At 32.5% G+C, this 27,459-nt stretch overlaps 1 protein-coding gene across 4 annotated transcripts in view; it reads left to right on the plus strand.

Annotated features, from left to right (window-relative positions):
• The window catches only part of STXBP5L (syntaxin binding protein 5L), a 402,589-nt gene that overhangs the window by 267,684 nt on the left and 107,446 nt on the right, over positions 1-27,459 (plus strand). For all 4 annotated transcript variants that reach the window (XM_088028262.1, XM_088028202.1, XM_028110658.2 and 1 more), the window contains exons 14-17: positions 10,385-10,425; positions 14,027-14,244; positions 16,233-16,405; positions 20,470-20,595. In XM_088028262.1, coding sequence (XP_087884388.1) covers positions 10,385-10,425; positions 14,027-14,244; positions 16,233-16,405; positions 20,470-20,595 — 558 coding nt within the window. The remainder of the gene's footprint in view (positions 1-10,384; positions 10,426-14,026; positions 14,245-16,232; positions 16,406-20,469; positions 20,596-27,459) is intronic.

A 27,459-nucleotide genomic window follows, 5' to 3' on the forward strand; every position in this document is an offset into this window, starting at 1 on the left:
AAATGATGTAAAATATAATAACATATACCTAAAATGTGGGGGGAGGGGGAAGGGAGAAAAGAATGGGTTCAAACTTAAAAGACCATCAACTTAATATAGACTGCTATATGTAGAAGAGTTTATATACAAACCTACTTATAACCATATTTCAGAAATCACTAATAAACATGCAAAGGTTAAAATAAGAAATCCAGATATATCAGAAAATCAGCAAAATATGAAAGATAGAAAGATAAGAAAGGATCAGAGAAAAATCTCCAGAAACAACTACAAAATAAGTAATAAAATGGCAATAAATACATATCTATCAATAATTACTTTGGATGTAAATGGAACAAATGCTGCAATTAAAAGATAAACGGTGTAAAAATGGATTTCAAAAAAACAAGACCCCATATATATGCTCCTACAAGAGACTCATTTTAGACCTAAAGACACTTGCAGATTGAATGTGGGAGGATGGAGAAACATTTATCATACAAATGGTTGTCAAAAGAAAGCCAGATTAAGGGCGCCTGGGTGGCTCAGTTGGTTAAGTGACTGCCTTCGGCTCAGGTCATGATCCTGGAGTCCCTGGATTGAGTCCCACATTAGGCCCCCTGCTTGGCAAGGAGTCTGCTTCTCCCTCTGACCCTCTCCCCTCTCATGTGCTCTCTCTCTCATTCTCTCTTTCTCAAATAAATAAATAAAATCTTAAAAAAAAAAAAAAGAAAGCCAGATTAACAATACAATATATCAGACAAACTGGACTTCAAAACAAAGTACTGTAACAAGGGACAAAAAAAGGAAGGACACTACGTAATAATAAAGGGGACAATTCAACAAAAATATAGAACAGTTGTAAATATTTATGCACCCAACATGGGAGCACCTAAGTACATAAAACAATAACAAACATAAAGGAACTAATCAATAATAATACAATAATAGGGGATTTTAACACCCCACTTATGTCAATGGACAGATAACCCAAATAGAAAATCAGTAAGAAAACAATGGCTTTAAATGACACCCTTGACCAGATAGACTTAATAGATATATTCAGAATATTCCTTCCTAAAATAGGAGAATACACATTCTTTTCAAGTGCACATGGAAAATTCTCCAGAATAAACTACATATTAGGCCACAAAACAGGTCTCAACTAATACAAGAAGATTGAAGTCATACCATGCATCTTTTCTGATCACAACTCTGTGAAACTAGAAGACATCACAGAAAAAATCTGGAACAACCACAAATACATGGAAATTAAATGACATGCTACTAAACAATGAATGGATCAACCAGGATATAAAAGAAGAAATTAAAAAATACATGGAAACAAATGAAAATGTAAACACAGTGGTCCAAAACTTTTGAGATAAAGCAAAACCAATCATAGGAGAGAAATTTATAGCAATATAGTCCTACCTTAAGAGGCAAGAAAAATCTCAAGTAAACAACTTAACCTTACACCTAAAGGAGCTAGAAAAAGAATAACAAATGAAGCCTAAGATGTCAGAAGGAAAGAAATAATAATGATTAGAACAGAAATAAATGATGCAGAAACTAAAAAATAATAGAACAGGTCAATGAATCCAGGAGCTGGTTCTTTGAAAAAGTTAATAAAATTGGTAAACCTCTAGCTAGAATCATTAAAAAGAGAAAGGACCCAAATAAATAAAATTGCAAATGAGAGAGAAAAAATAAAAACCAATACTACAGAAATACAAATAATTAGAATATTGTGAAAAACTATATGCCAACAAATTAGACAACCTAGAAGAAATGGATAAATTTCTAGATACATATAAACTACCAAAACTGAAATAGGAAGAAATATAAAACTGGAACAGACCAATAACCAGCAAAGAAATTGAATCAGTAATCATACCCCCCCCCAAACAAACATCCAGGACCAGATGGATTCACAGGGGAATTTTACCAGGCACTTAAAGAGTTAATACCTATTCTCAAACTATTGCAAAAAATAGAAGTGGAAGAAAAACTTCAAAATTCATTCTATGAGGCCAGCATTAACCTCATTCCAAAACCAGATAAAGACACCACACACACACACACACACACACACACACACACACACACACACACACAAAACCAACAAAGAACTACAGAACAATATCTCTGATGTCCATAGATACAGAAATCCTCAACAAAATACTAACAAACAGAATCCAACAGTGCATTTAAAAAATCGTTCACCACAATCAAGTGGGATTTATTCCTGAGATGCAAGAGTGTTTCAATATTTGCAAATCAATCAACATGATATATCACATTAATAAAAGAAAGGATAAGAACCATATGATCATTTCAATAGATGCAGAAACAGTGTTTGACAAAGTACAACATCCATTCATGATAAAAACCCTCAACACAGTAGGGACAACAACATACCTCAACATCATAAAGGCCATATACGAAAAACCCACAGCTAGTGTAATCCTCAATTGGAAAAACTGAGAGCTTTCCCCTAAGATCAGGAACAAGACAAGGATGTCCACTTTGACCACTTTTATTCAACATAATATTAGAAGTCGTAGCCACAACAATCAGACAAGAAAAAAAAAAAGGCATCCAAATAGGCAAGAAGAAGTAAAACTTTTACTATTTGCAGATGGTGTGATACTATATCTAGAAAACCCAAAAGACTCCACCAGAAAACTGCTAGGACTGATACACAAATTCAGTAAAGTCCCAGGATACAGATCAAACTATAGAGATCTATTGCATTTCTATACACCATTAATGAAGCAGCAGAAAGAGAAAGTAAGGAATCAATCCCATTTTCAATTGCACCAAAAATAATAAAATACCTAGGAACAAACATAACCAAAGCAGTGAAAGTCCTGTATTCTTAAAACTATAAAATACTGATTAAAAAAATTGAAGATTACACAAACAAATGGAAAGATGTTCCATGCTCATGGATTGGAAGAACAAATTTGGTCATGTGTCTATACTACCCAAAGCAATTTACACATTTAAAGCCACTCTATCAAAATACCACCAGCATTTTTTACAAAGCTAGAAAAAACAATCCGAAAATTTGTATGAAACCACAAAAGACCCCAAATAGCCAAAGCAACTTTGAGAATGAAAAACAAAGGTGGAGGCATCACATTTCCAGACTTTTAGTTACATTACAAAGCTTTAGTAATCAAAATTATATGGTACTGACACAGAAATAGACACATAGATCAATGAAACAATAGAAAATCTATAAATAAACCCAGTTATATGGTCAAGTAATCTTTGAAAAAGGAGGAAAGAATATACCATAGGAAAAAGACAGTCTCTTCAACAAATGGCATTGGGAAAACTGAATAGCTACGTTGAAAAGAATGAAAGTGGACCACTTTCTTATACCATTCACAAAACTAAACTCAAAATGGATTAAAGACCTAAATATGAGACCCAAAACCATAAAAATGCTAGAAGAGAACACAAGCAATAACTTCTTTGACATTCACCATAGCAACTTCTTTCTAGATATTTCTCCTGAGGCAATAAACTACTGGGACTACATCAAAATAAAAAGCTTCTGCACAGTGAAGGAAACAGTCAACAAAACTAAAAAGAAAGTTATGGAATAAAAGATATTTGCAAATGATGTATCTGATAAAGGGCTAGTATCCAAAATAGATTAAGAATGTATACAACCCAACACCCAAAAAATCCCAAATAATCCAATTAAAAAATGGGCAGAAGACACGAATAGTCATTTTTCCAAAGAAGACATACAGATGGCCAACAGACATATGAAAACATGCTCAATATCACTCATCGTCAGGGAAATGTAAATCAAAACTACAATGAGATATTACCTCACACCTGTCAGAATGGCTAAAATCAACAACACAAGAAACAATGGATCTTGGTGAGGATGTGGAGAAAGGGGAACATTGTTGCATTGTTGATAGGAATGCAAACTGGTGCAGCCACTGTAAAAAACAGCATGGAGGTTTCTCAAAAAGTTAAAAATAGAACTACTTCACAATCTAGCAATTACAGATCAAGATATTTATCCAAATAGAAAAATACTAATCCAAAGTGAATTAATTGATGTTTGTAGCAGTAATTAATTGATGTTTATTATCTACAATAGCCAAATGATGGAAACAGCCCAAATGTCCATCAACTGATGAATGTATATGGAAGATGTGGTGTATATATATATACACACAATGGAATATTTCTCAGTCATAGAAAAAATGAAATCTTGCCATTTGCAATGACATGGGTGGAACTAGAGAGTATTAGGCTAAGTGAAGTAAGTCAGAGAAAGGCAAATACCATATGATTTCACTTATATGTGCAATATAAGAAACAAAAACAAGCAAAGGGAAAAGAGAGAGAGGGGCAAACAAAGAAATAGACTCTTAGGGGTATCCGGGTGACTCAGTCAGTTAAGCATCTGCCTTTAGCTCAGGTCATGATCCCAGAGTCCCGGATCAAGCCCCGCATCAGGCTCCCTGCTCAGCAGGAAGTCTGCTTTTCCCTCTGACCCTCCCCCACCATGCTCTCTCTCACTCTCTGTCAAATAAATAAAATATTTTTAAAAAATTAAAGAAATAGACTCTTAACTATGGAGAACAAACTGATGGTAACCAGAAGGGAGGTGGTTTAAATAGGTAATGGAAATTAAGGAGTGCACTTGTGATTAGCACCTGGTGATGTATGAAAGTGTTGATTCACTATATTGTACACCTGAAACTAATATTATACTGTATGTTGACTAATTGGAATTTTAAAACTAAAAAAAATTATAAGACATTCAGAGTTATTATAAAACTATAATGATTAAGATGTGTGTTGATGGCAGAACTATAGACTGCCAGACAAAACTGAATAAAAGAGAGAGTCCAGAAACATCTGTCATATATAGAGAGAATTGATTCTTTATGAACATGACTCTGCAAAGCAGTGAGGAAGAAATCTTTTAAATGAATTATTCTGGTTAATTGGATATTCATATGGAATCTTTTTTTACCAAACCTCATACTAAAAATTTATTTCAGGTAAATTATAGATTCAAATGTTTCAAGAAAACAATAAAGCTTCAGGAGGAAAATAGAGGAGAATATTTTCTTTATGTTTGGAAAATTTCATAAAGAAAATATAATTAGCACTAATCAGAGAGGGAAAAAATTACAAATCAGATTACATTAAAATTAAGAACTTTTCTTCCTCAAAAGACACCATTAAGACACTGAAAGTACAAGTCACAGGAAAATATTTTTACATCATCTGTAAACAATGAAGTGCTTATATCACATATATATAAATAATTTTGACAAATATATGAAAAAGAGACAGTCAACTCAATAGGAAAAAAAAAAACTGGCTAACAGACCTAACAAAAGAAGTAACCAAATAGTCATAAGCATGTGAAAAGGTGTTCATTACTCAACAGAGTAAATTCAAACCACAATGAGATAACATTGCACATACCCATCAGAAAGGATAAAATTTTTAAAAGACTGTCCATATCTTTTTCTGATGTGCAACAGCTAGAACTCTTTTGTGGAATAGTTAGCCTCTTTGGAAAATTCTTTGGCAGCATTTACTAACTCTTGGAAGCACTAATTTCACTCCCACATATATATTTAATAAAGTACATAATTGCCCCAAAATAGTGGTATCAAGGATTTTCAGAGGCACATAATTTGTAATAGTACTAAAATAGAAACAACTTAAATGTTTAACAACACTAGAATGGATAAATATGCTGTGGTGTATTCATACAGTGTATTCATTCATACAATTCTATACAGCAACAATTTTTTAATCTATTGCTTCACACAGTGCACAAATCAATTTGACATTATGACATGTATTATAGTAATCCATATTATTGACTAAAAGAAACTAAACTCAAAATAATTGGTTCCACTTACAGATTTCAAAAACTAGTAAAACTGATATAGCGTGTTAAAAGACAATAGTGGCTACTATTGGGGAAGATAAAGGAATAGCGATTGGAAAGGAGAAGGAAAGTGTTTTGGTTGATATTCTATTTTTTAATCTGAGTGATTATACAGATATATTCTTTTTGACTATTCATTGTGGTATAATTTCATGATTCGTGCTGTGTGTTATAGTTAAGTAAAAAAAGTTACTTCAAAATATCAGGAAGTTACATTACTGAAAATGTCAGAGTAGGACTGGTTTCTCCACTAAATGATTATTAAGCTGGCAAAAACAGAATAATTTTTTTCAGAACTCTAGAATCTAACAGAAAATTTATAACAACCAAGGGAATGCTTAATGAAAAAAGAAGTTGCTATAAAATAAATAAGTCATGGGGATGTAATGTATAGCATGGTGAGTATAACTTATAATACTGTATTGTATATTTGAAAGTTTCTAAAAGAGTAGATCTTCAAAGTTCTCACCACAAGAAAAAAATATTTGTAACCATGTATGGTGATGGATGTTAACTAGACATCTGGTGATTATTTTACAAAATGTACAAATACCTAATTATGTGGTATACCTGAAACATACAATGTTAAATGTCTACTATATCTCATTTCTTTAAAAAGTGCTGAATTTTGGTAAGAGAGCATATGTGGTATTTTACCTTAACCCATTTACAGTCTACCACTCCCCACCTCAGTGGTGGCCATGAAGATAGCAGCCTGCATTCCTCTTACATAGTTTTTTGGTGCCAGAAAGAGTAATAAATACAGACCTTATTCTCAAAGAATTGTATTTTTACTTGCCCTTTGTTTTTACCTGTTGGTGCCTCCCTGAAAAATTAGCTCAAGGGCTTACCTTTGTTTTCCCTGCCTCAGAGCTTTCCCAGGGCTAAAGTGGCTTCCTGGAAGGCATTTGTCTGAGTAATTAAAGGCAGATGTACAAGTTGCAGCTCACCTGGGGTAGGGGATAAGAGCAGGGGCAAACAATGGATAGTTTGTACTCTTGGAAAGAATAGGCTGTATGAAAAAATACATTAGGGAACAAAGGCTTTGTAAAGCTCCCACATACACTGCAAAATCTAGATGTCCACATGCATGCCTACAGCTGGACACATGCTAAGAAAATACCTGAGAAGATTCTAGGATTTCCCCTCTAGATGAACTTTAGGCACCATGCAAACAGGAAGTGAAGGCTAATGCAGAGTTGGAAATAACCTGGCTTGCATTGCAGCAGTTTCCTAACACAGAATCAACTTGCTAAGACAAGGAGATGGTTTATTATTGTTGCTATTGTTATTGTTGCTATTATTGTTTGGCTATAGTCATTTAATGAAATTGCTGTCAAATCACTAGCTGACCGGTAAGCTAATGGAGCAGAGATTTCAGAAGCAACACATAATGAAGAATACAATCTTTTAAAAAACTTTACATAGTGACTTTTCTAAACAACAAAAACTTATAATAAGCATCAGCAGAAGAACTTGGGAAGGGGTAGAATCCAATTTTCAGTTTCCTCATTAATAATCAAAAGTCCAGTTTTCAACAACAAAATACAAGGCATATAAAGAAATAAGAAATCATGGCCCATTCAGAGGGGAAAAAAAGAATTTAATTGAAATGTACCTGAGGAAGCCAAGACATTTTACTTATGAAGACTTTAAATCAACTGTCTTAAATAACCCTAAAGAGCTAAGAGAAACCATGAACAAAAATTTAATAAATTTATTATAAAATTATAAATTATAAAATTTAAATTTTAAATAAACTTATCCTAAAATTGATGAAATTGCAAGTGACCGCAAATAGTCAAAATAATCTTGAAAAAGAAAGTTGAAGGACTCACACTTCCCAATTGTAAAATTCCCTCCACAGCTACGGTGATCAAGACTGTGTGGTAATGTCATAAGATTAGAGATATAATTTAATGAAAAAATCATACATCTATGACTGATTTTTTATAAGTCTGCCAAGACCATTTAATGGGAGAAAGGATAATCTCATCAACAAATGTTGCTAGGAGAACTGGATATCCACATACAAAAGAATAAAGCTAGACCCTCTCCCAAATCTGTAAAGTTAGCACACTCAACACCCAAAAAACCAAATGATCCAGTTAAGAAATAGAAGACATGAATAGACATTTTTCCAAAGAAGACATCCAGATGGCTAACAGACACATGAAAAGATGCTCAACATCACTCCTCATTAGGAAAATACAAATCAAAACCACAATGAGGTACCACCTCACACCTTTCAGATGGCTAAAATTAACACAGGAAACATCAGATGTTGGTGAGGATGCAACAATAGGGAACTGCTCTTACACTGTTGGGGGGAATGAAAACTGGTGCAGCCACTGTGGAAAACAGTATGGAGGTTCCTCAAAAAGTTAAAAATAAAACTACCCTAAGACTCAGCAATTGCAATATTTACCCAAAGGATACCAAAATACTGATTCATAGGGATACATGCACCCTGAAGTTTATACCAGAATTATCAACAATAGCCAAATTATGAAAAGAGCCCAAATGTCCATTGACTGATGAATGGATAAAGATGATGTGGTTATATATATATATATATCATGGACTATTACTCGGCTATAAAAAAGAATGAAATCTTGCCATTTGCATCGATGTTGATGGAGCAAGAGTGTATTATGCTAAGTGAAATAAGTCAGAAAAAGACAAATACCATATGATTTCACTCATATGTGGAATTTAAGAAACAAAACAGATGAACATAGGGGGAGGGGAAAAAATGAGAGGAAGGCAAACCATAAGAGAGACTGTTAATATAGAGAACAAACTGAGAGTTGCTGGAGGGAAGGTTGCAGGGGGGAATGGGCTTGATGGGTGATAAGTATTAAGGAGGGCACTGGGTTTTATATGTAAGCGATCACTAAAATCTTCTGAAACTAATACTACACTCTGTGTTAACTAACTAGAATTTAAGTAAAAACTTGAAAGAAGAAAATAAAGTTAGACTCCTACATCATGCCATATACAAAAATTAACTGAAATATGATGAAAGATTTGAATTAATGGCTAAAGCTATAAAGTTCAAAGAGAAAACAAAGGGGTAATATCTCATGACCTTGATTATGGCAAAAGTTTCTTAGATATTATACCAAAAGCATAAATAACAAAAGAAAAAATAGATAAAATTGTCTTCATCATCAGGTGAAAAGACAACACTGAGTTGGAGAAAATTTTCAAATCATATCTGAGAGGGTTTAGTATTCATAATATATAAATAATTCTTAGAGCTCAACAACAGAAAGACAAACACTTCTTTTAAGTGAGCAAAGAACTTGTGTAGACTTTTTCAAAAAAGTCTACAAAATGGGTAACAAGCACATGAAAATATGCTTAACATCATTAGTCATTGATGAAGTGAAAATTAAAGCCACAATTATGTGTACCACTTCATATCCACTAGGATGGCTAAAATTTTTTTAAAGAGGAAAATAACAAGTGTTGACCAGGATATGGATTAATTAGAACTACATACATTGCTAGTGGGAATGTAAAATGGTGAGGCTGATAAGGAAAATTGTTTGGCAATTTCTCAAAAAGCTAAACAATTATTATATAACCAAGCACTTCTACTTTGAGGTATATACAAAACTTGTACATGAATGCTCATAGAAGCATTATTCACAATAGCCAAAAGCTAGAAACAAAGGCTTTTTTTGTTTTTATTGAGATGATCATATGGTTTTTCTTCCTTAATCTGTCAGTATGATGAATAACAATATGGTGATTGATTTTTTTAATGTTTAACTACTCTTGCATTCCTAGGATGAACTGCAACTTAGTCATGATTTATTATCCTTTCTATGTTTTTTATTTGATTTGCTAATATTTTATTGACAATTTTTATACCTGTGCTTGAGGAATAAAGTTTTGTAATTCTCTTTTTTGGTTTTGGTGTCAGGTTAAAGCTGAACTAATAAAATGTGGGAATTATTCTATCCTTTTTATTTCTAGATTAGTTATTATAGAATTACAATTATGTTATTGCCAAATAATGATACAACTCTAGATAGCTTTAAGGATTTGCTTTTCATATTTTGAAGCTTAACTTTAACTTCACTATGATATTGACTTCAAAATTATTTTAATGTAATCAAAATTAAGTCTAGTATTTTTTATTAAGAGTAAACAATTTTATATAAAAATATATTGCTCATGCAAGCCAGTTTTCATTGTTCTCTATTCAACATGAAATCTTTTTACAGTAAAATCTATTGTTCTTTTTTAAATTTAAGATTTTAGTGCATTGTTTAAAAAATAAACCACTACTGTGAGCTTGGAAATGGTTTAACATATATGAGTTCTCATTAGAATGGGGTTTTGAATCAAATTTTAGCAATAACTCAAGTTTTTATACATTTAGAATTATTATGATTTTTTAAATTTACTGTAATTAATGCTAATGTATTTTTTATCTAGTCATGCAGACGGATCAATAAAATTTTGGGATGCTTCTGCAAGTAAGTTTTTTTAAAAATTTTTTATTGTTATGTTAATCACCATACATTACATCATTAGTTTTGGATGTAGTGTTCCATGATTCATTGTTTGTGCATAACACCCAGTGCTCCATGCAGAATATGCCCTCTTTAATACCCATCACCAGGCTAACCCATCCCCCCAACCCCCTTCCCTCTAGAACCCTCAGTTTGTTTTTCAGAGTCCATCGTCTCTCATGGTTGGTCTCCCCCTCCGATTTCCCCCCCTTCATTCTTCCCCTCCTGCTATCTTCTTCTTTTTTTTTTTCTTAACATATATTCTGCAAGTAAGTTTTAAGTCTCTTGTTCTGTAACAGAAAATACTTGGTTAATATTTACTTAGAGCCATTCACCACTTTTTAGTTTGGACAATTAATATTTCAGATACATTTTTAGCATGCATATATGGCTATGTTATAAAAATCCGTTTCCTATGTTAAGTAAGTTTAAAGTACTATCTCTACTATACTTTGCCTTTATAATATAAACTGGACTGAATTCACTATCCATAACCCATTATATTTACAAAAGGTAAGGTATGTTGAAAAATGTACCAAACTTTGTCAGATTAACTCAGTTGAAGGAATTTCCTTTACCTCTAGCTCTTGTCCTGGAGAAGTTTTTTTTAATCTCACTAGTCCACTTTTCTACTTGTCTACCAAGCCTTGTATGAATGAAAAGAAATGATTTGATAATTGTAAAATTCTTTTAAGATGTTTGAAAATTATATAATTTAAGGAATAAGGTAGTCCTCTCAGTGTTTAAGGGCATGCAAAGATATTTCAGACTCAATTATATCCATATATACCCTTCATAAAACTTATATTTACTAAATCAGATAAAGAAATGCACATATATGAATAGAAGGCAAACAGTATGATAAGAAATCTAACTGTAATATAACTCAAATTCTGTTTGTTACCAGAAATTTGAGATTTGTTTGAACCAGGTAGATCCAGAAAGGGTATTTTGATGGGTTAATATTTAATGTGAGTTTTAGAAGATAGTTAAGATTTTAGTAGTCAGGAATAGGAGGACAATAATAAGTGAGCAATGACTCAGTTTCTGAGGATGGGTAACCAGTAAGATATGGGTAACTCTTTTGGAAATGAGGAATACAAGAGAGTGCTGGAGGTTTGAATTTTGCAATCACACCACGAAATCCAAGTGTCTAGCAGGTAGGAAAAACAGTCAAAAATGGACAGTCATATAGAAGCAGCATGAAAGTAATAGTTGAAGTTGTAGAGGTAAATAGCTTCTGAGGAAGACCATGATAAATACAAAAGCAAAAGGAAGAAGGTTGAATATTGGTGATATTCTTAGCCTGTAAGCTAGACTCTTTCAGCAGTGGAGCGAACCATCAGCAAGAGAAAATGATTAAAATATGTAAAACCATGAATTTTGAGGCACCTTTTTGAACTCACACATTAGAGAACAATGGCTCAGGGAGAAATTCCAAAGGACAAAAGATTTTCTTTGGATGAACTTTCTCTTGTAAATATGACTTTGTTCCAAGAACACAAGTTTATAGAGTGACATTATTGTTCCTTTCACACCACCTCAAAGTCACTTCTTAGCTTCTAAAATGTGAGAAGACACTTTAACATTCTAATGATTAGGGTTTGCAGCATGTTTAATATTTTTACTGTAACCAATGATAAGGATGCATTTCCAATTTAGTGGATGTCATTGAAGAAATATCACTTAGTCTGCCAATTTTGAGGAATACTGTCCAGTACAGAAGTAAGATTATACTGAATTTGAATAACTGAGTTTGTTATTTATGTGTATTTGTTTTCTTTGCTGAGTAATAAATTACCACAATTGAGCAGCTTAAAACAATATTTATATATTATCTCACAGTTTCTGTGTGTCAGTGATTTGAATACAGTTTAGCTGTGTTCTTTGCTTAGGGTTGCCTGAGACTGCAGTCAAGGTTTTGGCTAAGCTGCAGTTTCATTTGAGATTTAGTGTCCTCATTCAATCGCAGGTAGCTGGCAGAATTCATTTTCTTGTAGCTTTATAACTCATGGAAACTTGTTTCTTCAAGCCTGGCAAGGGAGTGTCATTCTAACCTCAGGGAGGGCACCAGTCCCTCTTTTAATTATGATTATGTCAGCCCAATTAAGGATAACCTCTGTTGACTAACTCCAAGTCAACTAAATTAGGGGCCTTAATTATGTCTGCAATATCCGTTTACCATTGTTATTGTCACATAAAATAATCATGGGAGTGATACCCCATCTGACCTAGAAGGCAGGCTATAGCACCTAGTATAATTAATGCCTTACCCATTTTTGAAATGTTTGGTTTGACATAATTTTAGACTTAGAGAATAATTGCAAAAAAATACCATGAAGTGTTCTATAGCTTTTAGCCAGGTTCCCCAAATGTCAGTGTATACTACATTTGTTCTTCCACCTTCCTCCCTCTCCCTCTTCTCCATGTTCACATATATGTATAGCTTTTGTAACCATTTCTGAGTTGCATTGATGCTCTTCTTACATTACATGGCCCTAAAAATACTTCATTGTATATTTCCTACAAACAAGACATTCTTTTACATAGTCAAATTATAGTTTTCAAAATCAGATTAATACTGATGCAATACTATTATCTAACCTCCACATCTTAGTTTTCACCAATTGTCCCAATAATATCTTTTATAATAAAAGAAATTTGAGAATTATTTATTGCATTTATCATCTTTTGAGTTGTCCTCAATTTGGAATTGTTTATGAGTCTTTATTTCATGAAATTGATATTTTTGAGGACTTGGGCCAATTATTTTTGTAGAATCTTCAATTTGGGTTTGACTGATATTTCTCATGATTAGCTTCAGATTATGCATTTTTGATAGCAATTCCCAGATTTTTAGAAATTCTCTTAAGGATCTTTTATAGAATCAGAACTTTTTTATAGGAGAGTTATCATCAGGGTCTATAATGGAAAAAATATTCCCCCAAATAAATATTCCTGAAAACAATTCACCACACCAGAGTTTTTAAAAATTATAACTGATCCTTTTCTAATACAGAGCCACTTGGAAAAGATTCTTTCTAAAATAACTACAGATTATTGTACTCTCAATATTACTAGCTAGTAAATTACAAATGTTTCTCATCTTAAGGATTGTCTAGAAATTTGTTGAGAAGAGTAAACTCTCTAAGAATAGCTCCAATCTCTCATGTAGCAATCAAAAGGGAAAACTGTAGAGAGAATTAGGTTCAATATTTCCATTGTAACCTTTCTGAGCCACAGTCTTTTCATCAATAAATGAGGATAAAAATACTCACTTCATGGAACTCTTTTGAGGATTACATGAGACAATGCATACAAAGGACCTATAAATTCTTTGGTATATAGTATATGTGCAATAAATGTTTATTTTTCTCTGGAATCTCCATCCAGCTAAACTGTAATGATAAGAGTGTATGACACTGAATGCTTCCTAGTTAAAATGTAATTTATTTTGTCTACTTGGGTTTTATTTTAGTGCTTTAACAAATATATTGAAAAAGCTTCAATGATATCTAAGAATTAAGTTCAAATTAGAAGATAACTATGTTTCAATATCTTATAGTAACTCTGCAGATGCTGTACAAGCTAAAAACTTCAAAAGTGTTTGAAAAACAGAAGGTAGGAGAAGGAAAACCAACATGTGAAATTATAGAGGAAGATCCATATGCCATTCAGATGATTTACTGGTGTCCAGAGAGCAGAATATTCTGTGTATCAGGAGTCTCTGCATATGTCATAATTTATAAATTCAGCAGACATGAAATAACAACAGAAATAGTGGTAAGTTTTTTTTAAATTTAATGTTTACAGCTAAAGCTATTAAAAGAAAGCAATTATCATAGATTTTGGCTAGGGTTTGGTATGGTTTTAAGCCTTCAAGTCTACTGTATTTGGCCAGTAATCCAATTCATAGGATTTTGAATTATTCTTGTTACCTAGTATAACATATTGAAAAATAGTTTGGCTTAAAATGAAAAAAAACATTTCTCTACCAAAACTTTATATTATTAAATAGAATGGATTATGTGTATATAGAATTTATACAGTCATTGCTTTATGTATAAATGTCAAATTAATGAAGGCTTTGTTGTATATCTTTATTAAATTTTTTTCTTGTCAATTGCCACAAGTGATCATTTCTCAACTACAATAAGATTATTTTTAATAATTTTCTAGATAGCAACATTTTTACAGGATGGAAATAATTATGGGGTACCTTATCTAAACTTTAAACTAATCAAGTAATTTTTCAATTATGCTCTCATAGGATAAATTAAATAAAAATTAAAGCATCTATAGATAATTGGCCTGCCCTACTGAGTCCATTTTACCATTTTATCAGAAAATAAAGATTATCTACTAAAGGCCTGTCTAACACTGTTTTTACCTCAACAGCAAATTTAAGTACTGCCCTGTTAAAATATATGAGTTAAAATCCCACCCAATCTTTGGAGTCGGATAAGCCTCTATTTTAATTCTGGCTTTACCAGTAAATAGCTACATGACTCTGAGCAAGTCACAAGGCTCCAGTAGTCAGTAGTAGAGTCTGGGTAAGACCAAGTTTCATACACTCATATAATTTTCTGTGTAAATAAAATGGAAAAATGGAAAGTAATAATAAATTACAAATGATAATTTATAGTTAGCACTCAATAACTGGTAATTGTTACAGTCACTGTAGATTTTTTTAGTTTTTAAGACAATTATGACAGTAATTTTGCTGGTAATATTGCTATATTACTACCCCATAATGACATTTGTTTTCAGCTTCAAAAATGCTGATTTTTTTAATCATATGATTTCACTCATATGTGGAATTTAAGAAACAAACAGAGGAGCATAGGGGAAGGGAGGGAAAAATAAAGCAAGATGAAATCAGAGACAAACCATAAGAGACTCTTAACCATAGGAAACAAACAGGTTTGCTTAAAGAGGGGAGGGGCTGGGGGGATGGGGAAAGTAGGTGATGGACATTAAGGAGGGCACGTGATATAATGAACTCTGGGTGTTATATAAGACTGATGAATCACTGAACTCTGCCTCTGAAACTAATAATATACTATATGTTAATTAATTGAATTTCTAAAAATGCTGATTTTTACATTGTAAAGCAAATGTTTGTTATAAAATCGATTTTAATTAAAGCATTGAATACAGTCATCAAGTACTTAATTTGTAAACATTTTTAGATTAAAAAAAGGTTTTGGGTCATCTTTTTATTTCAATACAGTTTATCATATGTTTTTCAATTAAGCAATTCTAACCAAGCTATGAAATTGAGCTAAGCTAATGAAACAAAAATTAGAATTTATTTTGGAAAAACTTTACTAAATTCAAATTCAAAATAGAATGTTTTTTTTAAACTAAAAAACTTGTACAAATAATAATTTGTTATGTTTGTGTATGTAAACACATCCAATATATTTTCTTTCACTGGAATAACCATGACCAATTTCTCATTTCATTATGTATGGAGTTGTAATTTATACCTTTAAAGCAGTATTTAGTATATAAAAACTTTATCTCAACTAGTAGGTATTTTTCTTATAAATCTGAAGAATTAAGAAATATTTTACGTTTCTTGTGAATGCCAATGAATGTTCCATGTATTTCACTATTTAAATCAATTTGGGCTATTTTAACTTTACTATAAATTAAAACTAAACTTATTAATATGAAAAAGTAATAATTAAAAAAGTTATCAGAAATTTTAATGTGATTACTTATTATTATGACTTAGATTAAATTAAAACTTGATTTTTTTTAAGTCATTAGAGGCACGACTTCAGTATGATCTTGAAGATATTATTACCCCAGAACCAGAAACAAGTCCTCCATTTCCAGATCTCTCATCCCAGCTTCCTTCTTCAAGGAGTCTTTCTGGAAGCACTAACACTGTGGCTAGTGAAGGAGGAACAAAGGACAGTATCCCATGCCTCAAGTAAGAGTTGCTACCAAATTTTGAAACAATTTTACATATTAGTCATATAATACTTTGAAACTGTGCCAAATAAAATTGTTCTTTTCTTTTATTAAGTTGCTGTCAATTGACCTACACTCTACCAAGGGGTACTGTGGTCTTTCTTTGAATATCCATGAAGATGGCACAATATTTTCATCCTTCATTACAAATTCATAGATTTTCTTTCCAGAAGGATCCTAAAAACATGGCTTTAATAGAATGGGAACATGTATGGCAGAGCAGAAACTTGGCCACTTGCTTGGTATCTCCTAATTGAAAAAGTATGTTTAGGGAATTTCTTCAGTTTTCTTGGAATCAAAAAGAAAACCACATTTACTATCTACTACAAGAATATCTGGTTAGAAAAAAGAGGATTTCTCTCATGATTGCTAGGATATTGCAAAAATAATATTTCTTTCTTCTTTTTAACTAATGCTATGAAGAAGGTGAGATTTAAACAAAAAGTGATGAGGGAGTTAGCTGTAATGTATCTGGTAGAAGAGCATTCCAGGCAGAAGGAACAGCTAGAGCAAATTCTTTAAAGTGCCTCACATATAACGTTCCATGCTGATAGACTGGAAGAACAAATATTGTTAAAATGTCATGTTTCCCAGAGCAATCTATATTCAATTCAATCCCTATCAAAATACCATCAACATTTTTCACAGAGCTGGAACAAATAATCCTAAAATTTGTATGGAACCAGAAAAGACCCCGAATAGCCAAAAGATTGTTGAAAAGGAAAACCAAAGTTGGTGGCATCACAATTCCAGACTTCAAGCTCTATTACAAAGCTGTAATCGTCAAGACAGCATGGTACTGGCACAAAAACAGACACATTGATCAATGGAACAGAATAGGGAACCCAGAAATGGACCCTCAACTCAATGGTCAACTAATCTTTGACAAAGCAGGAAAGAATATCCGATGGAAAAAAGACAGTCTCTTTAATAAATGGTATTGGGAAAGTTGGACAGCCACATGCAGAAGAATGAAACTGGACCATTCCCTTACACAATATATAAAAATAGACTCAAAATGGATGAAAGACCTAAATGTAAGACAGGAACCCATCAAAATCCTAGAGGAGAACACAGGCAACAACCTCTTCAACCTCGGCCACAGCAACTTCTTGCTAGACACCTCTCCAAAGGCAAGGGAAAGAAAGGCAAAAATGAACTATTGGGACTTCATTGAGATAAAAAGCTTTTGCACAGCAAAGGAAACATTCAACAAAACCAAAAGACAACCAACAGAATGGGAGAAGATATTTGCAAATGTTTTATCAGATAAAGGGTTATTACCCAAAATCTATAAAGAACTTATCAAACTCAACACCCAAAGAATAATCCAATCAAGAAATGGGGAGAAGACATGAACAAATGCTTCTCCAAAGAAGATATTTAAAAGGACAACAGACACATGAAAAAATGCTCCACATCACTCAGCATCAAGGAAATACAAATCAAAACAACAATGAGATACCACCAGTCACAATGGCTAAAATGAACAAGTCAGGAAACAACAAATGTTGGCAAGAATGCAGAGAAATGGGAACCCTCCTACACTGTTGGTGGGAATGCAAGCTGGTCCAGCCACTGTAGAAAACAGTATGGAGGTTCCTCAAAAAGTTGAAAATAGAGCTACCCTACGACCCAGCAATTGCACTACTGGGTATTTACCCCAAAGATACAAATGTAGTAATCTGAAGGGGCAGGTGCACCCCAGTGTTTATAGCAGCAATGTCCACAATAGCCAAATTATGGAAAAAGCCCAGATATCCATTGACAGATGAATGGATAAAGAAGGTGTGGTGTGTGTGTGTGGAATATTACCCAGCCATCAAAAAAATGAAATCTTGCCATTTGCAATGATGTGAATGGACCTAGAGGGTTATGCTAAGTGAAATAAATCAATCAGAGAAAGACAATTATATGATTTCATTCATATGTGGAATTTAAGAAACAAAACAGAAGAGCATAGAGGAAGGGAAGAAAAATAAAGTAAGACAAAATCAGAGAGGGAGACAAACCATAAGAGACTCTTAACCATAGGAAACAAACTGAGGGCTGGTGGAGGGGATGTGGGTGGAGGGAGGGTATTTGGGTAATGGGCATAAAGGAGGGGACATGATGTAATGAGCACTGGGTGTTATTTACTGAATGATGAATCACTGACCTCTACCTCTGAAACTAAATATACTATATGTTAATTAATTTAAACTAAATTAAATTTTAAAAAATTAAGTGCCCCGCATATAAGGATGTCAGTGTAACTAGGAGAACAGGAGCAAGGTGGGGCATAGTTGGGAGGATAGTAGGAGATGAAGTCAGATGTGTAATAGCCAATATAGGCCATTGTAAGGGCCTTGGCTTTTATTCCTAATTAAATGGGACCTCATTGTAATATTTTGAATAGAAAGGAGACATGATCAGACTTAAATTTTAAATTGATCACTTTTGTGGCTTTGTTGAAGATGGATTTTGAGATGCAAGGGAAGGGTAGAAGCCAGGAGACCAGTAAAGAGGCTATTGCACCCAACTAGAGATGATGTTAAAGGCTGACAGATTCAGCAAATAAAAATACAGGATACCCATTTAAATTTGAATTTCAGATAAACAGTAAACATTTTTTAGTATCAGTATATCCTAGATACTACATGTGACACACTTAACAGTAAAAAACAGAAACAAAAACCTATTTATTGTTTATTTGAAATTCAGATTTAAACATAGAAAGAACCCATATATCCATCAACTGATGGCTAGATAAGGTTGTGGTATATATATATATACAATGGAATATTTTTCAGCCATCAAAAAGAATGAAAGCTTGCCATTTGCAACAACATAGATAGAACTAGAGAGTATTATGCTGAGCAAAGTAAGTCAGAGAAAGACAAATACCATATGATTTCACTCATATGTGGAATTTAAGAAACAAAACAGATTAACATGGGGGGAGGGAAGGAAAAAGAGAGTAAGACAAAAACAGAGAGGGAGGCAAACCATAAAAGACTCTTAACTATAGGAAATAAACTGAAGGTTGCTAGAGAGGAGGTGGGTGGGGGGATGGGGTAACTGGATGATGGGCATTAAGGAGTAGACTTGAAGTGATGAGCCCTGGGTGTTGTATGCAACAGATGAATCACAAATTCTACCTCTGAAACTAATAATACAGTATATGTTAATTTAATTGAATTTAAATAAATCCATTTTAAAAGGGTGCTCAGATTCTGGATATATTTTGAAGGAGGCACAAACAGCATTTGATGATTGAGTGGATGTAAGGTGCAAGAGAAGGACAGTAGTATGACTAACATTTTTTAATTGAACAACTGGAAAGATACAAGTTGTTACTAACTGGAATAGATAAGATAATACAGGTCAATCAAATTTAGAGGGATGAGCAGGAATTCAGGTTTTGGACACGTTGAACAACTTTTCTTAAAGATTTATTGATTTATTTATTTTAGAGAGAAAGTGGGCAGGAGGGAGGGGCAGAGGGAGAGAATCTCAAGCAGACTCCCTACTGAGCATGGAGTCTGATGTGGGCCTCAATCCCATGACCCTGAGATCATGACCTGAGCCAAAATTAAGAACTGGACACTTAACCGACTGAGCCACCAAGGCGCCCCTGCTTGGACATTGTTGAGCTCTTAAAGTTGGGTGGTAGAGTAATAGTCTTTTTTTTTTTTTATTGTCATGCATTATAACTTACATATATGTAACAAATATTATGTAAGAAAATAAATAATAAAAATAATTTAAAACACTATCCTCAAAAATAAAAAAAAGGAAGTGATGAAGGACATTTGAAGTTGTGGACTTGAATGACTGAAAAGCTACTTAAAGAAAAAACTAAGCAATCTTAAGTGGTTTGGTGTATTTAAGAAAACTAGAAGATGCTGTCTACCTATGTACTGCCCTCAGTGCCTGGTATTGTATATTTCTATAGGAAAATTCTATGTAAATTCTGAAGATAAGCATGAGCATACTTATTTAAACTATATGTGGTAGAACTACTTTTTTCTCTTTTTTTAGTGTTAAGACGCGACCAGTGAGGATGCCTCCAGGGTATCAAGCAGAGCTTGTTATTCAGTTGGTGTGGGTGGATGGTGAGCCTCCCCAACAGATTACTAGTCTTGCTGTAAACTCAGCATATGGAATGTAAGTAAACACTCTAATTTGTTTTAATATATTTTATATACTTAGATGTTTCTTTTAAAATACCTAAGTGCTAAAAGTGGGAGGAAGCCCTTACCTGGATTTTTACTTGATTGAAAATGGTATAAGAAAAATAATAACATAAATAAAACCTATGATTATTTATTCTTGCTTAAAGTCAAACTTGTGATAATATTCCCACTTTTAATGTTAAAAGGTTGTTAGGATGTTATTACACATACTTTCTGGTTTCTCTTCTATCCTTTTCCTCCTTATGTTTCAACTTGGATACTTTCTTCTGACTTGTCTTTTAGAGTTCACTGATTATCTCTTCAACTGTTTCTAATCTTTGGTAGATCTACCCATGGAGTTCAGTTTTAGTTATTTTATTTTTCAGTTCTATGCCTTTCATTTGGTTCTTTTTAAAGCTTCTTGTTATCTTCCTATCATTCTTGTCCTTCATTTCCTTGAACATGTTGAATATAGTTCCTTTAAATATGTGTTTGATAACTCCCTATGTGGTATCTAATTTATTATTTGTCTTGGATTTTGATTATATTATTTTCATGTATCCCAGATTTGCTTTCTGGTTTTGTTTCTAATTATTTTATGGAACATTATATGAGTTTATATAACATCATATATTTATTTATATACCTATAAATAAATAAATATTATAAAGATAATTTTGGGTTCTAAGTGATGTTATCATCTTCCAAAAAGTATTCACATTTCCTCTAACAGGCTAAACTAAGAGGAAGTAGCTTAGAACAACATAGTCCAATCAGACATTCTTTGAAAGTTGGATAGTATTCCTTTTAAAAGCTAATTTAATTCTAATTAATCCTTATTTCTAGATTGTAGCCCTCCATAGAAGTTGTGCCAAATTATACTCCCACCACCGTTTTAAGAATGCCTGATCTTCCATTACCTTTTTTTTTAAAGAAAGGCAAGGCAGCTTTTCTTTTTTTTTAAGATTTTATTTATTTATTTGACAGGAGAAAGAACACAAGCAGAGGGAACTGCAGGCAGAGAGAGAGGGAAAGGGAAAAGCAGGCTCCCTGCTGAGCAAGGAGCCCTATGTGGGGCTCAATCCCAGAACCCTGGTATCATTCCATTACCTTTTTAACAACAGTGTATAAACAAACTTTTAATCCCTGTCATTTTGTTAAGTATATAAGTAGACTTTTCTCATATCTTAAGTGAAATCAAACATATTTTCTTGTACTATGACATCTCTGTTTATATTCTTTGTCCATTTTTCTGCAGAGTTGTTAATATTTCTCTTACAGATTTGTGAAAACTATTTACAAAGTAGGAAAGTTAGTTTTCTATGTGACGTAACTTGCCAGTGTTTTCCCTGCTTTTGTTTATGAGGTTGTTTAGGATGGTTTTTTCCATGCATAAATTTAAAAAATTTTTAAAGTAATTCTATTTTTTATGGCTCTGGATTTTGTGTCATACTTAGAAAAGCTTTCCTCACTTACTATATTCTCTTTTAATATATTTATTTTTAACATATTTATGTATTTCTTCTGTCTAGCATTTATTCACATATAAGGTATGAAATAGGGATTAAACTTTTTTCCAGATGATTAAGAGTTGCAGCCAACACCACCTCCTGTATACTTCATCTTGTCCCTCAAAATTTAGAATCATCTTTTATCAAATAATACATTTTTAAAAATATATTTGGATCTACTTCTATACTTTCCAGTCTTCCCCTAAGCTAAGTCTGATGAGCTCCAAGAGCTCTTTGAAGCCATTTGAAAGGCAGACTACCTAAAAAAAATCTTGTGTTCCTGGAGTTTTTACAGTGTGGAGGTTCTATGTGAATATACATAAGGGGAACTTGTTTTTGACTGAAAACTTGTTGGGTAGGGAAACTGGAAGAAACAGCCCTTTAATGAATGGAGGAGAGAGGATGGAAGTGTGGGACAATCAATAATCCCATTATTTGATATGGCAAGAATATATGTTTGCAAGAATATAGCCCAAGTAGTTATGGCCGATGACTGATTTCAAGCCATTTTCAGGGTTCTGTACTCAAAAGATTGACCTATAAAGGCAAGGAATGACAAAATTAAGAGGCCAGGAAAGTATATCACCAGGTTCAGAAGCTGAAGGTTGTTTAGAATAAGTCAGAGAGCATATTTTCCATGTAAAGTAACTGTGGCAGTGACAGTCACTATAGAACCGCTGAAGAACCTACACTTGTATGAGAAAGACAGCTTGGACACCTTTCTCATAGACAGTTTGAACTGCCGAAAACTCCACTCAAGTGGCTACTTATATAAATCCCAGCAAAATTTTAAGAAATAAGTAATACCAATATTACACAAAACTTTCTGAAAATTGAGAAAGAAAAAGTCATATTCATATCTTTTTGGGCCAGCATAATCTGATGCCAAAATTTGAAAATACCATTACTAAAAGTGCAACATGAATATAGGTGTAAAAATCCCAGCCAAAATATAAATAAATCTAGCAATAATAATTACATACTATAACCAGGTTTTGTTTATGCCAGGAATGCAAGTCTTGTTTAACATTTGAAATGAATTCATTTAACTCATCACATTAAAGGATAAAATAGAAAACCATGTAAGTAAGCCATGAGTTGCAAAAAGCAAAAACATTTGGTAAACCAAGAAGGAAATTTCATTAATCTGATCCATGGCAGGAAATATCATTCATACTTTACAGTAAAATATTGAAAGGTTTACAGACCTCTGAGATAAAAACAGGACTAGGATGACTGCTGCCACCACCTCTATTCACACTGTGCTGTAAGTCCTAGCCAGGACAATACAGAAAGGAAAATAAATCAAAGTTATGTAGATTAGAAAAAAAGGAAATGATTAGGTATGTACATCATTTAAATACTTTACAGATTATTAGAATCACTAATAGATTTTAACAAGATTGCTGAATACGAAGTCAATGTAAAAATAAGTTACATTTCCATATACTGAAAAAACAGAAACTAAAATTGTATAGATTCCATTTATAATAAAATAAAAATAATAAAAAATCTAGGGCTACACCTAATAAAAGATAATCAAGACCTCTACAGAGAAAACTGTAAAACTTAAGAGAAATTAAAGAACCTAAATCATGGAATGTAAAATTCAATAATAGTACAAAGATGTCAGGTTTTCACAAAATGATCTATAGAATTACCACAATGCCAGTATAAATTTTAGCAGGTTTTTTTCCCCTGGAAGTTTAAAACTGGTTCCAAAATTAATAGAGAAATGCAAAGGACCACAGTTAGCTATGACAGTAATAAAGAAAAACAGAATTAGAAGCCTTGCTCTATTGGAAAACAAGACTTATTAAATAAAGATAGATTGGTTATGACAGTGTTTCTATTGGCACAGGAGAGATAGACAAAAAGACCAATGCACAGAAGAAAGAGTGCAGAAAGAGATCCAGGCATTTATAGCCAAATTGGCTCTGCAGAGCAATAGAGGAAGTGACAGGTTTTCCCCCCAATAAATACTACAAAGTCAATTGAAAGATTATATAGAAAACTGAAATTTGACTCTTCTTTCCTACTACACACAGAGATTCAAAAGGTATTATAGGAGAATATCTTCATTACACTTGTGTTAAGAAAATATTTTTTCAACAATACTCAAAAAGTATTAACCGTAAAGAAAAACATTAAGAACTTCTTGGAAAAAAGGGCATCATTAAGAGAGTGAAAGGGCAGGACAAGGAAGAGATATTTGGATTAATTATATCTGACAATGGACTTATTAATATGCAGAATATAAAAAGAGTCTCATGTATCATCAATAAGGAAATCACAAATAACAAAAAACGCAGAAGAAATTTGAGTATGTTGCAAAGAAAGATATATAAATGACACATATATTTTCATATATATATATAAGAAGGTACACAACCCCATTAGTAATGTTGGTAGGGTTTGCAAAGATACTGGGTAGCAGGAATTCTCATACGTTGTTGTTAAGAGGGTAAATTGTTGAATCTACTTTATAAAATTGGTAGCATTATTTACTCCATTTTAGCATACATAGGTTGGCACACCCTACAACCCAAAAGTTTCATTTCTGGGTATGTACCAAATGAAAGGCAAGCACATATGTTTCAAAAGACAGTAGTATTATTTGTGATGGCAATATTATATTTGTCATAGCCCCAAATTACAATAAAATACGCCTATCAGAGTAGATTGACTAAATAAATTGTAACATATCCATTTGAATTCTACAGCAATTAAAGTGAAAAACTACATTTACATGTACAATATATATGAAAAAAGCCAAACATCTATCAAAAACAAGCAAAACTGGTAGAAAGTCAGATTTGGGGAGAGGAAAGAGTAGCAATAATTGGCAGAAGCATGAGGCAGCTGCTTGTAACATACTATTTCTTGACATAGTTGTGGTTATGTGGGATTGTTCACTTTGTGATAATTCATTGAAGTGTACAATTATGTACATCTTTATTTATGAATGTTTCACTTGAATAAAAAAGCAAAATATAAGATTTTTGCAAATTGAGTAATTTTATTTCTAGAAATTTATCCGATAATTATATTCTGTATTTTAGTACAAGTAACTTATGAAGGATATTCATTGTTGTATTGTTAATAGCAAAAGACTAGAAGCAACCTATTGTCCATTAACAAAGTTCTAGGTAAATAAATCAGATTACACATAAATATTATGGAGTTATTTTAAAAAATTCACGTCCTATGAATTTACATAGAATAATTACCAAAATATCTAATAAAGTTAAAAAAAATCAAAGTACAGGATATTATACTATGCGATATTGTTTATCTGTAATATGCTATAAACATCCAGAGTACATTTTTTAAACTTCTACAAATTGATAAGAAGAAAAATTACCCAATTACAAAATAAGCAAACTATATAAACAGGCAATTCAGAAAAGAAATACAAATGGCCAATAAATATGAAAGGATTTATAACTTCACTAGTAACAAGTAAAAAAAATTGAGGCAACAGAATAGCAATTTTTATCTGTTATATGAATTTTTAAAGATTGTTAGTATTTTTTTTCTTTTACAATTTTATTTATTTTTTGACAGAGAGAGACACAGCGAGAGAGGGAACACAAGCAGGGGGAGTGGGAGAGGGAGAAGCAGACTTCCCGCAGAGCAGAGAGCCCAATGTGGGGCTCGATCCCAGGACCCTGGGGTCATGACCTGAACCGAAAGCAGATGCTTAATGACTGAGCCATCCAGGCGCCCCAAGATTGTTAATATTTTCCGTTAACAATATGAGGAAATGGATTCTTTTTTATACATTTTATCCTTTAAAATAAAACTATATCTTTTGACCCTAAAATTCTAATCTTAGTGAAATTTTTACAATTTCTGAAGACTCACTTATGCACAGTTTGTAGAAGGATGTTCTTTATTATATATAATAACAAAACATTTGGAACCTATATAAATGTCCATAAATAGGAAGATGCTCTTTTAAAAAACATGTTACTTTTGTTCCTTAGAATACAACAGTTAAAGAACACAGACAAGGAAATATGTCTTCAACGTATTTTTGTGAAAATAAGAAAGTTATAGAATAATTATATGCTTGTTAAAACATGGGAAAAGGGCAAGAAGGGTATAATAACTGTTAATGACAATCATTTTTGAAAGGGGGATTGGCATACAGTGGGCCAATTAAGGGGACTTTCATCTTATATTTATTGTTGAAATTGTTTAAATAAAAATACTTTAATTTTTAAAATTAAAAAATAAAGTTTAAAAAAAAGAAAACTTTGCTTTGTGCCTCTGAACATACTTTCCTTAGGGACTTGGGAATGTGAGTTGGTGAGAATCATCAGACACTAGAAATGGTTAGAAAACCTTGGACCTTTGGATATAAAAACAAAACCCATCTATATGCTGCCTGTAAGAGACTCACTTCAGACCTAAAATACACATAGGCTGAAGGTGAAGGATACAAACTGAAGTAAAACAAAACAAAACAAAAAATGCTGGTGTCACAATACTTATATCAGAAATGAACTTTAAAACAAAGATTGTAATAAAAGACAAAGAAGGGCATTACATAATTTTGAAGGGATCAATCCAAAAAGGTATTTACCCCTATGCTATTTGGGACAACATGGATGGACCTAGAGGGTATCATGCTATATGAAATAAGTTTGAGAAAGACATGACCTGAGCCCAAAGCAGAGGCCCAACCGGCCGAGCCACCCAGGCACCCCTCTAGTATTCTTAATTTTAATTAAAGATAAAAATAATCATTTTGGTTAGTGTAATACATTCTAATTTCCTATTTTTGTTTCTTGTCAGTATTGCATTTGAGAACTCTATCATACCTGTACAACTTTAGAGAGATTAACTTGCTATGATATATAATTTGTATAATATTGCATTTACTTATAATATTGGGATCAATTCTACTTATGTATGGAAATTTTTTTGAAGTACTTTAATAACAAATTTCTGATTTGCTATTCATAAGAGCCATGAGAAGTAGATAAATCTAGTATTATAATTCTTTTTATAAAGTAAAGAAACTAAGGCCTGGCAAAGTTTCTAATTTTTTTTCAAGGTCACTTATAAATGATGGAGATGTAATCTGCTGACTTTTATAACAATATTTTTTTTTAGTTTCCAAAGTCTGTCTTATTGAAGATGTAGAATTCTGTGTGAAATAGCAAAACATCTAATATGGTAGAACTTTTTTCTTTTTACTTATAAGGAAGGCTATGTGATAGAGTAGAAAGAACTAGACTGAGAGTAAACTGATGATTTGTTAATCAGATTCAATCTAAGTAATAAAACAACATGGAACTTACATAAAATAAGCAAAACAACAGTCATGCAACTAG

This window comes from Eumetopias jubatus, unplaced genomic scaffold (assembly GCF_037043125.1).
Source record: "Eumetopias jubatus isolate StellerSeaLion01/CBP00866 unplaced genomic scaffold, mEumJub1_p1.0 scaffold_1, whole genome shotgun sequence".
NCBI lineage: Eukaryota > Metazoa > Chordata > Mammalia > Carnivora > Otariidae > Eumetopias > Eumetopias jubatus.